The sequence below is a fragment of the Ceratosolen solmsi genome, unplaced genomic scaffold (genome assembly GCF_000503995.2).
Source record: "Ceratosolen solmsi marchali unplaced genomic scaffold, CerSol_1.0 scaffold10, whole genome shotgun sequence".
Taxonomy (NCBI): Eukaryota; Metazoa; Arthropoda; class Insecta; order Hymenoptera; family Agaonidae; genus Ceratosolen; species Ceratosolen solmsi.
The window spans coordinates 7153775-7170410 of record NW_011948412.1 but is presented as its reverse complement, the minus strand read 5'-3'; the positions used below and the strand labels follow the sequence as shown (position 1 = coordinate 7170410).

The 16636-nt window shown below is 28.2% G+C and overlaps 1 protein-coding gene across 1 annotated transcript in view; it reads left to right on the top strand.

Annotated features, from left to right (window-relative positions):
* Positions 1 to 1156: 1156 nt before the first annotated feature.
* LOC105364541 (dipeptidase 1) overlaps positions 1157 to 16636 on the top strand; it is a 77371-nt gene continuing 61891 nt past the window's right edge. Inside the window, exons 1-2 of the mRNA XM_011502485.1 lie at positions 1157 to 1472; positions 11951 to 12144. Coding sequence (XP_011500787.1) covers positions 1362 to 1472; positions 11951 to 12144 — 305 coding nt within the window. The 5' untranslated portion in view covers positions 1157 to 1361. The remainder of the gene's footprint in view (positions 1473 to 11950; positions 12145 to 16636) is intronic.

Below are 16636 nucleotides of genomic sequence, written 5' to 3'. Positions count from 1 at the left end.
TTACCGCAGCATCTTATTTTACCGAGTTATTTTCTAATTCTCTTCTAATACTCTCTTTACCTTTCCGACTGACTCTATTCCTCTTTCGAACTTAACTTCTTCCTTTTTCACATTCTAATGCAATTTATCGACATCTCCAGCTCTCCCATGTTATTTCTTCTGTTTTCTACTTCTCTACTCATCTATCTTTGGAATCTCGGTCTCTGCCTTCCACTTTCCTTTCTAATCCTCTCGTACCAACCTTTACTCACTCTCTTCCTTGTCCTCTCTTTACTCGTCATTCTAATCTCTCGCTTCTTACCCTTACTTTTTCATCTCTCTTTTTTTACCTCACTTCCGGAAAGCTTCCCCGTACTAAGAATACACAGTTTATGTCCTAAATACGCATGTAACATCCTGCTCCATCTCGTGTCTCGCCCTCTCTCTCTATCTTCCACCCCACTCTCACCTATTTTGCGCGGCGCGCGATCCTCCCGTCGTACTCATAGTTTCCGAAAGCTCGAAGCGCGTTGCGTCGCCTGCGTTCGAAGTCAGTGTTCGCGGAGCCACCACGACTGGAGGATCGTGTGTTTCGATTTTGCTCCCGCGCTCGAAACGCGTTCACAGGCACATTCTGATACACAGACGCACACGCACACATATATATATACACGTGCGCGCACTCACGCCACCGTATACACCACTTACATACAGATGTATGTATTTATGTAATAATATCTATACGTATACATATACATATACATATATATATATATATATATATATATATATATATATATATATATATATGTATATGTATATGTATACGTATAGATATTATTACATAAATACATACATCTGTATGTTTATTTATGTATTAACTTATTTATTTATGTTTACGGAAACAAATAAATAAATATATACATACATATAAAAAAAAAAATATATATATATATATACACGTGTGTTTATGTATGCATGCATGTGTGTGCGCATATATCGTGGATCTGTGTATACGTGTGAGATTATTGCCAGCTACACGTAGCAAGCACGTGTGCATGTGCCGGGAGTGCGTTTTACCATATCCAATTATCGACGAATAAATATATAAATAATTTAATATGCATCCAGGTGTATTCGAATGTTTTTATGTATATATATAGATGTGGAGAGTGGACGATTAAATGTGGTCGTTTAGGAGCTAACGGGAGCAGTAGTTGGAGCGGTAGATGCGCAAGTTGGCGCGCTTGAACAAAGCAAGAGGCGGATAGCGCGGACTATAAGATAGATAATACAGTGCATCATCAACCGGCGATCCAGAGTACCGGCTAGAGAAGGATAGAGATACACGGCTGAGCATTCGGGAACCCACTGAAGGCGTTATGCTGGAGCTTTACGGAGTCACTGGGGACGGCATGAGTTACCGGCTGCCGCCGCCGCCACCGCCCCGCCGGGTTACGACGCTGCAAGCCGAACAGCTAGCCGCATTGGAGGTACGTCAGTTCCAGGAACGCAGTGCTCGCCAACAGCATCGCCACGAGCCCTGAGAGACCGTTGCGAGTTCGGGCTGATTGCACGCTATCCTCCCCACCTCCTGCTGCAGCGGCCGCCGCCGCCGCCGCCACCACCACCACCACCACCACCACCACCTCCACCTTCACCTCCGCCACCACAATCGCCGCCTCACCCATTTTACTCCCGTTACCCACTACTTATCCCACTACCGTTGCGCATTCTCCCAATTTTAAGGGTTCAGGTGCAATATGTTTGCTTAGATTGATGCGCCTATTCCTATTAGTCATGAATTTTGCGTTTGGAGCACTTCGAAATGAAAGGTCGGGAAGAGTGTCGGCGGAGGCTTCCGTAGAATCAATCCCTTCCAACGATGTATTGAGTGTAATTTTACTCGAAATATCCTAATAATATTATAAAACTTTGAAGATCAAAGCGAGATAATTCAAACATTAATTCAACGCTTATAGAAATCAACGACCCGCATGCCCTTTATTTGAAAAAAATTGGATACTTGTAGATGCAGAATTAAGAAAATTTCATGAATATAGATGAATATTTAGATTTGAGTTTTTATAGTAAATAGTGGTTTTATAGAAATTAATATTAAACATCAGGTTTAATAAAATTAGTTTTATAGACACAATTATTTATTTCATTTATTTCTGTGTTAAATAACGAATATTCTTAATACGAAATACATAGTTCAAGCTACGTATAAATAAAAAGAGTTGTCGCAATGATTAATAAAAAAGAAGCGTCTAAATAATAAATGTAGTTAATATTTATTATGGTAGATCAATAAGAAAAAATGTATCGTTTATTGGAGCTAGTTGATATCGATACTAACATACTACATGTCAGATTAAATAGATGTATTACTACTTAGAGAAAAATTTGCGACAATTTAAATATATCATATTGAATATCTTCAATAGTTATTTTTTATTGTTTTTCACGTTAAATACAACATTATTACTAGACTTTCATAAATTCTTGCATAATATTTTATTTTATAATATTTTATATTATTGTTAATAATCATTTGATTTTACGATCTTATGAATATAAGATATATGCAAACGTTTATGAAAATTAAAAATTTTATAAAAAAAACATGTTAAGATTTGTTATTTCATAATACGCTTAAATTTTCCATACGCATAATTTTCTTCAACTGTTCAGATAATAAGAATTTACGAAATATTCTACAATCTTCAGTGTATTCTTCAAGTTGCAAATTCATATTAGAAAAATTAAATCAAAATTAAAACATAAACGAATATTTGTAATTACATACATCTTACATCGTTTAATGAGAATTATTTTAGTTAACTTATTAGCCAAAAAGTCACTCGCATAAAGTAGTCTTAATGTGTCGATCGCTGACTTTAAATGTAATTTAATAATATTTATTATAGACATAAAGCGGATTATAAATTAATTGATGTAATGGCACATGGCTTGATGTAACCGCACATATACGTTACACAAAATTTATATATACAAACTATTGTCGTTATAATTGATGCATCAATATAAAGACGAAATATTATATGTTATTAGAAAAAAAAAAAAAAAAAGTCATATTACGCTTTAATATAAAGACAAAGGAATGCAATATGTTCTCATTATTTTTTAAAATATTTGAATTATTTTGATAAAGTTATTACAAGCATTAGTACATTTAATTATTTTATTTTTTGCTAATAGATAGATTAATTAGAACGAATATATCAATTGTAGTTTTGCTCCATAATCAATCGCTATTTCAGAAATTAATAATGATTGAGAGATTGAAATTATTTTCATAAAAATTATTTATTATTATAAACCAAGTAAATAGTGAAATTAAGGAAAATTTAACTAAAATTTAAATATTAAATATTTCAAAAATCTCTACATATATTATTAATCAAAATTCACAAAATTATTCAACATTCTTTTATTTATCGTAAAATTTCACTGGCCATTATCACTAATGGTATATCCATTGAATTCGAATAATAATTAAATTGAAAATATATACATACCAATAGCAGTTTATTATGACTTTTTTTTTTCTTCAATTTTTCGCTCGTATCTATTCAAAAATATCACAATACATTCTATCATTATACATTACATTACTTAAACTTCATACATAATATTTCATTCATAATATACCTACATTCTAATAAAAACACTTATTATAACAATAATAGTTAATATGAATAATAAGTTAGACGTTGTAGTTATTTACAGTTGATATTTGTTAATATTTGTTTTATTTCATAATCAAAAGACATTATTAACAACGTGTTACAAACCTATACATTCATTCAATTGATTCTCTATAATAACATTTTACCGGTATCTGTAATTTAATAAGCTTGATTTATTGTATGGCACATTAGATGAATTTATCTATAATTCATTTGAAACCAAAAAGCCAACCCAATTACAAAGCGATCAAGCATTACGTTATATTGATAATTAGGGGCATCCGAGGTGCTTACCAAGTCCTCGCCCGGATATAACCTCATGCTTGATTGCTTTATAATTGGACGGCCTTCGCAACTTAAATGTGGTATTGTCCGATAGAGAAGTTGCGCTTGAATCTTTTGCACAAGATGGAATTAAATATTTTTTTATTAGAAAATACTCTGACGTTATATAAATTAAGACTTTCACTTAGACTTTGAAATATACCCAGAAAAATTCAATGAGGGCCTCTTCAACGCATTTATAATAGTCAAACTTTATTATAAGGACTACTTTATATCACAATAGTTCTATAACGGTAATAAGAATAATAATAATAACATCGACAATAACAATAATAGATAATAATAACGATGATGGCAAGAAGAAGCACTTGATGAACTAAATTTTGAAATGTGGATGAAAACATCATGTTTCTTGAAGTGTTTTTCCTTATTTTCATGGTTAATGAACAGTGCCGAGGAAGCATCTAACGATACATTTTATAATAATTTTAATGAATTTTAAATATCTTTTCTGCCAGAGAATCATTATAGAATGAGACTAAAAAAATATAAATTCTCATGCCTATTATTGTTTGATAAAAGTTTACCTCTAACACATCAACTATATATTTTTATAATCAAAGCATAACGAAATTTTATTTAGTTTTATTAAAGTAATATTTCATCATTATGAGTATATATTGAATCATGAATTAAAATATTAAAAATTCGTTTCTTCGTACTTTACTTGATTTATACTAATAATATACAAATATATTTTTTTATTTCTGAATATTGAAATTTTTAATCTAGGAATAATTTAATAAAAGCCAAGAGTTGAATAAGAATATGTTGCAATTTTATATAATTGTATAGCAAAATTATATATTTATAACAACAAATTTTTTGCTATAAAAAAAATGTTAATTTTTAAGTAAAATTTAGCAAATTTATTTCTAATTATTATGTTAAGAAAATAAACCAGATTAAATGAATGTCATTGTAAAAATTCATATAAATATTTACGAAAATATGAATAGCGTATATACTTATTTAATTTGTTGATTAATATTGATTACAAATTATATCATATACATACAGATTAAATGTGATTAATAAATTGTTCAATATAGCGAATTCATTATGCATGTTGAATTATGCATTTTACAAAGTAATACTGATTAATGATGTAATTATTTTATATCAGTTGAACTTAATCGAATTAGAAAATCTATATGCGCGACACGTATACTCTACATTATCTCCTTTTATGTTTATACAGTTCAATTTCACTTTCATTCGAATCTCTCATGCATATGCAGTAGAAATGCATCTAAATTGTGTCAATGAAAAATCTGGTCGATACACAGATTATAGAAAATGACAAAATTTACGAGTTTGCGAGAAACTCCTCAACTTTAGACTGAATTTTAAGTTTGAAATTTTTGCAATGTAGTTTCACTTATGCTTCATAGTGTGATTTTATCGATTTAATGTAATACGAAGCTAACTTTATACAATTTCACATAATAATATATTTTATATCGAATATAATCATTGAAAAAAAAATAGTTGAATTTATGTAGGCAATACGCACATGTAATTATATATGAATAATACTAAAAATTATTGTTATAATATTTTAAAATGCATTTCTACATGCGCTCTTTTCATTATTAAGAATTAACTGTTTTTCATTATAGTAAGTGTATTTATAATTAACTTATCTTACAAAAGTACTTATAGTATCTTAAAATAGTCTGATTTACTAAGTTTCGTCTATTTATAATTGCTACATCAGTTTGTTTGAAATTAACATTAAAATTAAAGAAAGTTAACATCTGCTATTTCGGTTACATTCAATATTCGAGTATAAAATAAGCGAACATATATATTGAAATACATAGAACATTCTTATTTAAAACTTAAGATAAGATAAATTTTAAAATTCGTTTTAAGCATGAAAATAGTATAGACTTGTTGATCGATTTTAATTTTTATCGTTTTAACTCTTTATATTTTGGTGCATTTTTATATAACAATATATATATATATATATATATATATATATATATATATATGAAGACAATAAACATTGTTTTTATAAGTTTTATGTATTTCATTCATTGTCTTTTCTCTTTATTAATTTTCTAGTTCGTGTTTTTCACTCTGTCAACTTTTTGTCCTACAAAAAGTTAAATAAACCTATTTTCAACCATCGTTTTACTCTTGAAATATAATTTCTTTCTTTTCGAATTTTCTTTTAATATTTTTTCATAAAGTTTTCTCAACTGTTACTTTTTCTATTTTTCTTCTTCTTATTTTTTTTAAATTATTTTTATTCACTATGCAATAACATACTCAGTAACTTGTGTAAAAACATTCTTATTATACACGTTTTACACAATTTTTCAGGTTTAGAATCTTTAGTATATCAATATCCATAATCGAAATTAATGTTCGTTCGACTTAAATAGAAATATAATCTACATGATAAATATAAGCTAGGTGATTATAATTTATTTAATTTTTTAATCAAGTCGTCTTTCATCAACCTTTAATGGCAACATCATAAACAATGATATACGTTGCGGGTCATTCAAAATGATTATTGTGTGAACATCATTTACAAATACATATGTACTAAAAAGTCATAATGACGATATTTGATTTATTTCGATTGTAAAGTATTTGAAAAGTTAAACATACGAATTGAAATCTATTTTTACATTAGAAAACAAAATATTTTAATGTATTATTATTATGAAACTGACTATTTTTGCAAATGATTTTTTATTGTACGTATGAACTATAATTATACATACACGTACACACTTAAAGATATATATATATATATATATATATATATATATATATATCTTCTAAATTAAATTACAATAATGTATATCTTAAGAGTGAAATTTAGACAGTGATTTATAAGTCATATTGGAAAAGAAAAAATAGTTTAATGAATGAACTAAAATAGTAATTAAGTTTAAAAACTAAGTAACTAAGAGTAAAAACTAAGGAAATGGAAGAATTCTTACATTTCTCGTAAAATATGGTAGTACATCAAAAATTATTCTATAATCAGAACATCGATTCGATATAATAAATACTAAAATATAGATTATATTATAGTCATAATTTTATATACGACGAGATCCGGACATAACAGTATATGCTTGAGTACGTCAACATGTGTGAGTTTTTTGATAATCAGACTTTTGATGACTTTCAAATTTTCTAAAGTAAGTTTAGAATTTCAATGCTTTGTCACCGATATAAATGTTTCTATTAATTAAGATAATCAGTAACAAACAACGTTTAAATTAAAATCTTTACGCACATCTCTTTATTTAATTAACATTTTAATTAAATAATTTTTATGTATTTGTATACGATTGCTTTAATTATCTTTAATGATTTCATTAATCATGTGGATTTCGTGACTAACAATACAAAAGTCAAGTTATAATATTAATTAGTTCAATTTTTTATTTAGCTCACGATTAATATATTGATGGATAATTTTATCATTGATTTATAAAATATTATTTATGAATGTTATATATTTTATCCCGAATCAATCACAAAGAGAAACTTATCAATAACTTTATAATTTTTGATGTAATATATACCTTTAATGGGCTTCTTCAAACTTATTAATTACTTTTAAAATGAAATAAAAAACGCAACTGAAAAATAAATGAGGATAAAATTGATTTTTTATAATATAGAGTATCGTATCGTAGAGCATAAATATATTTTAACTGACTCAATGTACCTTATATTTTCTTAATTTAATACATGTTTAAAACTTAATTTGAGCTCTATTATGAATAATGATACATCTTATATGGTGATTCCATCTTACATTACTTAGGTGATTATTCAAATACGTAATTGGGTACAGAAATTTTGATATTAACTTTGTATTTCAATTAAATAACTTAGCTAGTTTGAATAGAATAAATAAAGCACAGATAATAGAAAATTCTATATTCTTCATGAAATTCATGAAATTCATAAATTTTATTGAAATATTTTTACGTATAAAATGTAATATTCTATCAACAGTTTATTAATATTGCGTTAAATAGTGAAAATATTATAAAACCATTATACTAGTCATGCTTGATTTATACCTTTCATAAAATACTTTCAATAGCCTAGTATTAATACCTAATAAATAAAACAAAATTAGTTTCAAGTTATTTTACAAGACTAAAATATAAATTAACCTATAAATTTTTTTTTTAAATATCGCATTTAACAATTTCGAAGAATTGAGTGAATATCATTCTGTTGACTCTGGTGAAAGTCGTTTTATAGTATTGAACAAGTTCTCTCGTCTATAAAAGAACTGAGACACTGTTGAAAATTTTATGTGGGTAACTTTTGCTGGTATCGGGCCACTCCTACTTTTCAAACGGCTATCTTTCTTTAAAAATTCTCTTTAAAGTGAAAAACTAAAGCTATTAAAGTAAGATTCGAAGTTAATTCGAAAATACATTGTTTAAAAATTACTAATATTGTCTAAACAATATATTTTATGGGAAAAATATTTTTATTAAGTGTAAGATAAAGAATAATAAAGGTTATATATTTTTTTGTTTATAATTATTAGAATTATGTTAGCCTGTATTCTGTCTGACATTTTTTTTTTATTTTTCTAAACGATATATATATATATATATATATATATATATATATATAATGATCACGTAATTATACAATTTTTTCTTGTTAACTATTTTAAAGAATTCTTTCTATCAACAATATAAGTTTTACAGATATATTACACATAAAAGTAATCAAATACCTATATTACAGACAATATATTTATAATGAAATAATATAATTATGAGGCCGTAAATAAAAATTTAAAAGCATTTTAAAAACGTAAACTCCACAAGGTTAGAGTCAATTTCAAATCTACAAAATCTGTAATATACTTATTATATATCCTAGACTCGATAAAGTTACTTTAAGAATTGTATCTTTTTTCAGCATCCAAAATCCAAGCTATTTTGATTCCAAAATTTTGACAAAAATTTACCAGGACATTTTGCAACTACATGCTAAGTTTCCCATTTAGCAATGTGCTTATATTTTGTTGAACCTGGAATGCGAGAAGGGACGCGAAAAAACATAAGCAAGGAAAGAACGTCAACAACACCGCTAGTCTACGGCGAAAATTAGCACGTTTTTAGGACTTCTCCCCCCCCCCCCCCCCCCCCCCCATCCTTCCTGACGACTTTCAAGCATCGCTGAGCATGGAAAAATCGCCACACGTTGTAATTTTCGCCACAAAGAATGGACCACGATGCATCTAACCTTATACACTGTCTCTGATTCGCCTTTAACCCGACAAATAATGTAAAAGTGCAGAATCACTGAAAGATGAAATTTTTAATTTTGTGCTCATAAAAGTGGTCTAATGCCGATTGTTTTCAGCTGAACAGAGACCACCCATAGTATTAAAATAATTATAATTGCAATTATAATTTTATTGTAACCTTAATATTTTTATTGAAACGATATTGAAAATGAATGACCATTTTTCAGAGTAGAAATGAGAAAAAAGAGAGAACGAAATCCGTCATAACAATATTTAAATATCGATATTATTCTTAAGATTTTTAATACTTTAAATTACGTATGCATAATTTTGATTACCTGTAGATAAAATTCTTAAATTACATTAAACGGGAGATAATTATGCTAATCTAAGTGAAAATTCACCTTAAATATTAATCTAAATTCTAATGCAAATAAAAGTAAATATTTAAATTCAATTGATATTTTTAGACAATTCAAATGGGATTAAAAATCATATACCTAATGATAAATGTGTTACAAGTATAAATGTCGTTTGAGTTATAACAAAATAATAAATCAAAATAAATTACAAAAAGAATTTGAAATCAAATAGATTGGGAATTTGATAATAAAATTTTCAATTTTATTTTACCCACCCTAGTTTCAATTATATATACATATATTATTTTTTTTAATCTAACGATGATTTTGTTTATTATGCTTTTTTATACATACAATATATATATATATATATATATATATATATATATAACAGGGCTAATATTTTAGTATAATATGATGGTATAATATAAAAATTTCTATATAATTTTTTGAATTCGATTTAAATAAAAATCTTAAAGACTCGACATTAAGAAATATTTAAAGGCTTTAATTGCTTTCCATTCAGTTATTAATAATGTATAATTATTATATTTAAATAATCTACACCGTATTGTGATACCAATTCAATCTTTAGCTTAGCAAATATATATTTAATTTTTCGATTATATTTTAGTTTATGATGTTCATAAAGGGATTAAAATTTGTTCGTTTCATTAATAATACTTTAATCTTGATTAAAGTCTTCCATTATAAGATTTAGAGGAAAATTATATGATTAAATTAAATTATAATGATGTACTAAAAATTTCTTTGGGATGTATCATTCGTTAATATTTCGAATTGTGTGATTTTAGGTATTTATATATAGCTTAGAAAAGGAGAAGATATAAATTCAAATTTGTCGACAAAAAATCCGCTTCGCTATGCAGATCATATTTAAAATGGTAGTGTACGAGATTATAATCTAAAATGAATGTAATAATAGTTAAATGAAACTCCTTAAAATACGTTTTATTTTCACTTTTAGCCTTGAATTTGAGCATTTAAGCACAACAAATATGTACTTTCATTCGCTTAATTAATTATTTTATTTATGTGTTAATTATTCGCGTATAGTAGCATAGAAGAAAAATGTACTTATCTATGAAAATATCAAATTTGCTTTATGAATGTAAATAAATTTTTACATAGATTGAATGATTTTATAAAAATATTTGCATTTATCGAACGTATACTAGAAGAAACCTAAATTATTAAATTAAATAAAAAATTTTAGTTGTTATACTTATTTTCAATAGAAACTTTCATTAATGTTTCAAGATGAATAGAGTAAAGGATATCCGAATTTGTGGAATTACGAGTATAAGAAAATATTTATTAAGTCGAGTATTCGTTTTAAATTCACTTTAATTATAATACAATTCAACTTGCTTACGTCACATGAATATCATTCGCTGAGATAACAGTAATTCAAAAATTTTATAGTTTTATTAAATTTCATTAGCGTTGAACATAATTGTCTGAAGGATTTATATCGACAATAAATACTTTTCATTTTATTTTTCATCCTGTAAATTTGACATTGTCATTAAAAGGAGTTATTAGAAATATTATGAATTTTCATTTTTATTCATACATCAAATACTTCGTAATACATTATATTATGGTAATTTTATATGCCCCGTAACATAACTTTGTTTAAGCTCTTTATAATATTTAATTCGATAATATGTATTTTATTTCAAACTTAAGTTTAAATATTGAGTTAACGTTAACTTTTATAAACTACATTTCACTAGCTGCACATTCTTGCATTACTGATTACATAATGGAAAAAAATATCGCTTGAATATGCATTCGTCGTTGTCGAATTCGAAATTAATGCTCATCGGAATTTAGAAAAGGTTCTGACATTTGCACAGAGTTACAATTCGTATTATCAATCTTAAACTGGACTGGATAATCCAGCTAAACACCGCAAGTCAAATAATAACCAACCATGCATGCAAAAACTGTCCCCAACGAACGTCCATGAGATATGAATTTCATCTAAAAGTCGCATTCCCATGACGTACAATTGCTGGCGAAAGCACAGCTTTTCAAGCATCGAGCTAAGGACTTTTATCGCCCAGCCATTCACTAAACCCCCCCCCCCCGTTTTCCTTGAGCAATATTCCGCCATCCGCGCGCGGCGACCTCGGAACAATAAGAAAAGTGGGCCTCCGTAGACTGGCAAAAGCCATGGCAAAGTACGAACTCGCCCCCCCCCCTCCCACCAAGCTCCTAGTCAACATGGCCTAAAACTTTTGTGGGACTTTTCGCAGACGTGCTTGCAGCTCTCGTCACCCGAATTAATGAGGAAAGTGCCAAGCGCCGGGGCCGTCGCATCCGTCACCCCCCAGCAGCTGCTACGTCGGCCGCGAGACCCTGGTGAGCTCCAGAGACTCACCGCCGTCGTCTCCGTTGATCCTGTAGATATCAAGCTCCAGCAGCATCACCAGCACCAGCACCAGCACCAGCACCAGCAACAGCAACAGCAGCAGCAGCCGGACGAGTCCTTGCGAGACGGAGCGAGTGAGTAGAAAGTTACGTTCCTTCGAGAGCGAATTTTTTCTTTGACGATCGGAAACTCTGCGGACTTTGTCGAGGCGGCGCTTTTCTTTTACCATTTTACGGAAGTTGCGGATGCTTGACTTGTAAGTTTCGAATTAATCTGCACTATTTTCGGGCTCCGGAGGTTTACGAGACACCGCTGGCTATTGATGATTTAATCGCTTTTGCCTCGTTCACGGGGCTGATAGATTTGGATTTTTCATTCGGCGTTATTATTGCCCTTCTAATTTGGATTTTAAATATTATCTGGTCGGAATTATTTCTAGCCTAAGGTTTCTTAAATTGAAGGTTACCTATTACCACGCCACTCCATATGTAAATCTGTAAAGCTCGATTGGTCCTTTGGAAAAAAACTTATCTTTTTTTTGATCTTTTTTTTCCTTTTTTTTTTTAAATTCCATTTGTTTTAAGTATAGTTATTTGTTAAATGTTATAGATTACTTTAAATCATGTAAATTAGATAAAATATTAAAGAATTTATACACATTTGATTGTTTATCGTTTATCGTACCAAAAGAGAAATATAATTTACATTTTCGATCGTTGAAATTGATTTTTTTTTTTTTTTTTATAATGAAATAAGCGTAATGAAAATCAGAGTTTAGAAACTGTTAGGCTATTGTAATATCGAAATAAACATTTCATAAATAAAAAAAATATATATATATGTATAGATCAACTACATAAATATAAGTCTATATGGCCATACTTTAAAATTCATATAAAAAAAAATTAATCATAAATTTCAAAATTATATATACAAGAACTCGTAAATAATATTTGAAAATCGTAATTTTCACACGTGCGATTTTTATGATAAAAGAAAATTGAGGGAAACGAATTTTTCATAGAAATCGAAAGTTTCAATAGTCAAATCTTGGAATAGTAATATTTGAAATGAATAATTCTAAAGTTTACTAAAACTGCGTAAGAGTAATAAAACGATGGTAATTTTATGATTCAAATATTAAATTTCGTTTCCTATTCAAAAAGGCTTTGCGCGATGTAACATAAAAAATAAAACAAATGCAAGAAAAAGTTATAAAATCTATTATTTGTTAAAAAGTGAGGAAAACTTTTAAATTAAAAAAATTGATTAATTTGCCATCGGATAAAATTTTGAATATGATGATGACAAAGTTCATGCAAACATTATCCAAACGAACTAATTTTTCACTTAATTCTATATATTGAAACAATAGTCGGTGTAATAATTTCTTCATCCAGATTACTTTCAACTATAATAATACGTAAATTATCTCGCAGAAGATTCTTCTACATTGCAGAATAACGTTACAGATTACAAAAAATTTCTCTTAATTCTCGAGAAATATCTAAATAATGTGCAGCAGCAAGACTATTTATAATATCATAATATGGACGTTTCGCGTGCTCAATTGGAAGTACATGAATTTTAGACGTCAGCTTCCTCATAAACCCACCTAAGTCGATAAATACTATTAAATCGGCCATCTTAATTCCAGACTTCGAAATTCGATGTGTCGAAAGTAATTCTCCGCGTGCACCATAATTTTTTATCCTACCCCTCTTAATCTTGTACGCGTTTCGCGCTCCTCTGCACTTTGCCTTTTCCCGTGAAAATGGAATTCTCCGTGAGTCTGAAAAATTGAGCATCCAGTAAGAGTTAGCTGCAAGTTCGAAAGAGAGATTTTCAAATTACTTTAAGGCAAAATGCAGCGGGATTGCATACAAAGGTTAGAACGATCGGGACTAATTACATTCTTATGCTTGTGTGCGAAAAGAATCGAGCAGCTCATTTCTTATTGTCCTCGTCGCATTATATTAACTGCTTATTCTGTTCAGCTCAGCTCCCAGATAAACAGCTTCCTTATTGTTGTTGTTGTTGTTGTTGTTGTTGTTGTTGTTGTTGTTGTTGTTGTTGTTGTATGAAAGAAAAGGGGTTGGACTTCATTGATTAGCCAGCCGAAATATATTTGGATTACATGTTCCTTAGAGAATGGAGAAGCTCGCAGAGAACTGATACAGCGATGATAATATAATATATAAATACAAGATAGAAAGACTTCTAAGATAAGCGGAGAGAATTTAAGTTTTCCTTGAGACAGAGAATTATTTTATGTGCCGAACACGTGTTGATTGTGTATGCGTGTCAATCTCCTAAAGACAAGAAATAAACTTTCTTAACATAATATACTTATTAGTTACTGTTGTATTAATAATTGATGTTTTCTAGTTGTTTTCGGCGAATAATATAAATTGTGAAGAAACAAAAATTGGAAACTGAAATTATCGGATATGCGTGAAACTTTGTATTCAAAACATTGTAAAAGCTCATAGAAAATATATTCAATATTAATTAATACAAATATTTGCTTGAAATCGGAAATCTTTTATTTTCAGAATCTTTTGTTTGCGCAATTACACCATATTATCCGTATCTGTAATTACTAACACATTTATATTTAAAAATATGGATTTGCAATAATCATTCATCTTCATGATAAATGATAAAATGTATTATTTTGCAGTAATTTATTAAATATTATTATAATAGCTTCTATTTGTAAATTAAAGCATACGCTATTAATATAGATTATAATATATTCTCAGTACTTGGAATAATAAGTTCGTTGCACTTTTATTCGTTTAAACCATAATTCATAAGAATAAGAATTAAATTGTGTCAATTGAGACCAATCATATTTCATATTACCAGAATTTAAATCAAATTCAAATTATAATGTTGGGAAAAAATATTCTTTCATTTTCCAGTATTTGTGACTATATAAACAAATATATATATATATATATATATATATTACACCCATATTCGTGTGATTAATACATGCAATAACTGTTATATAAATCTAATTATCCATAATTTAAAATTATTTAACAAGAAAAAACTATTAGATTTAACTAAATATGTTACGGCTAACTGTCTAGACACTTTAACACGACAAATGAAAAAATTGCCTATAAACTCTGCAGTCACGTTATCTTTAGAAAGTTTGCAATCACTTTTGTCCGATTATGCTAATCGTTTTTTTTTTTTTTTTTTTTTTAAGAAAAAGAAAAAGAAAAGTGTATGACATATACTGAAACTATTAGCAATTGTTAGAACAAAGTATAAATAAAAAATTGACATAAACTGAATTGCATTCATTAAACACAAATAAAATATATGTTATTAAATTAATATTCGTTTTCACTGATAATATTATTGTTTATAAATATTTTTATAATTGTTTAATAATCCTGCATAATATTTTGCTTCGCTTATTTAAATCTATTTAAACGAAAAAACATTAACATCTATTTACACTTGTATTATTTGGATTATTTGGAAAAATAGAATCTATAAATTTGAAAACACACTCAGAAAATTTTATAGTGCATTATACATTTTATTTTACTTTCTTAATTTATATTGTGAAACTGACTTAATAAATTATACTAATAAATAAATGGCCATATCTTATGTGTCATGTAATTTTATAAAGTATATATTATGTATGTAGTATTTAGCTGATAACTGGTTAAAATAAAAAGAAAAATAGTAATTAAATAATACGTTCAACTATAAAAATTAATTTATTACATTACGTTATTGTTACATCGGTATTAGTAATAATAAATTAATTACGAAACTCGACCTATTGAAGAAATTCTTGTTAAAATTTAAAAACTGTAAATTAATCTAGGTAATTGATGCATTATTTACAACTAAATTTATCTTTTTCAATATCGTTGTTTCACACCTCTCGATAATGAAATTTTACAAAGCATTATGACTTGTGATCCTCTGATATTCAATTAAAACATTTCTAACTTGTTGCAATTATGCTAATGTTGGATGGATTTTGGAAAATTACTAGTCATCAAATAGTCGTGATGCATACATTTCGTTAACGATTAAATTGTTCATAATATATGTTCGAGATTGCGTTCAATGAAATCGCATCTTTACAATTAAACATACATACCCATACATACCCATACATACCCATACATACCCATACATACCCATACATACCCATACATACCCATACATACCCATACATACCCATACATACCCATACATACCCATACATACCCATACATACCCATACATACCCATACATACCCATACATACCCATACATACCCATACATACCCATACATACCCATACATACCCATACATACCCATACATACCCATACATACCCATACATACCCATACATACCCATACATACCCATACATACCCATACATACCCATACATACCCATACATACCCATACATACCCATACATACCCATACATACCCATACATACCCATACATACCCATACATACCCATACATACCCATACATACCCATACATACCCATACATACCCATACATACCCATACATACCCATACATACCCATACATA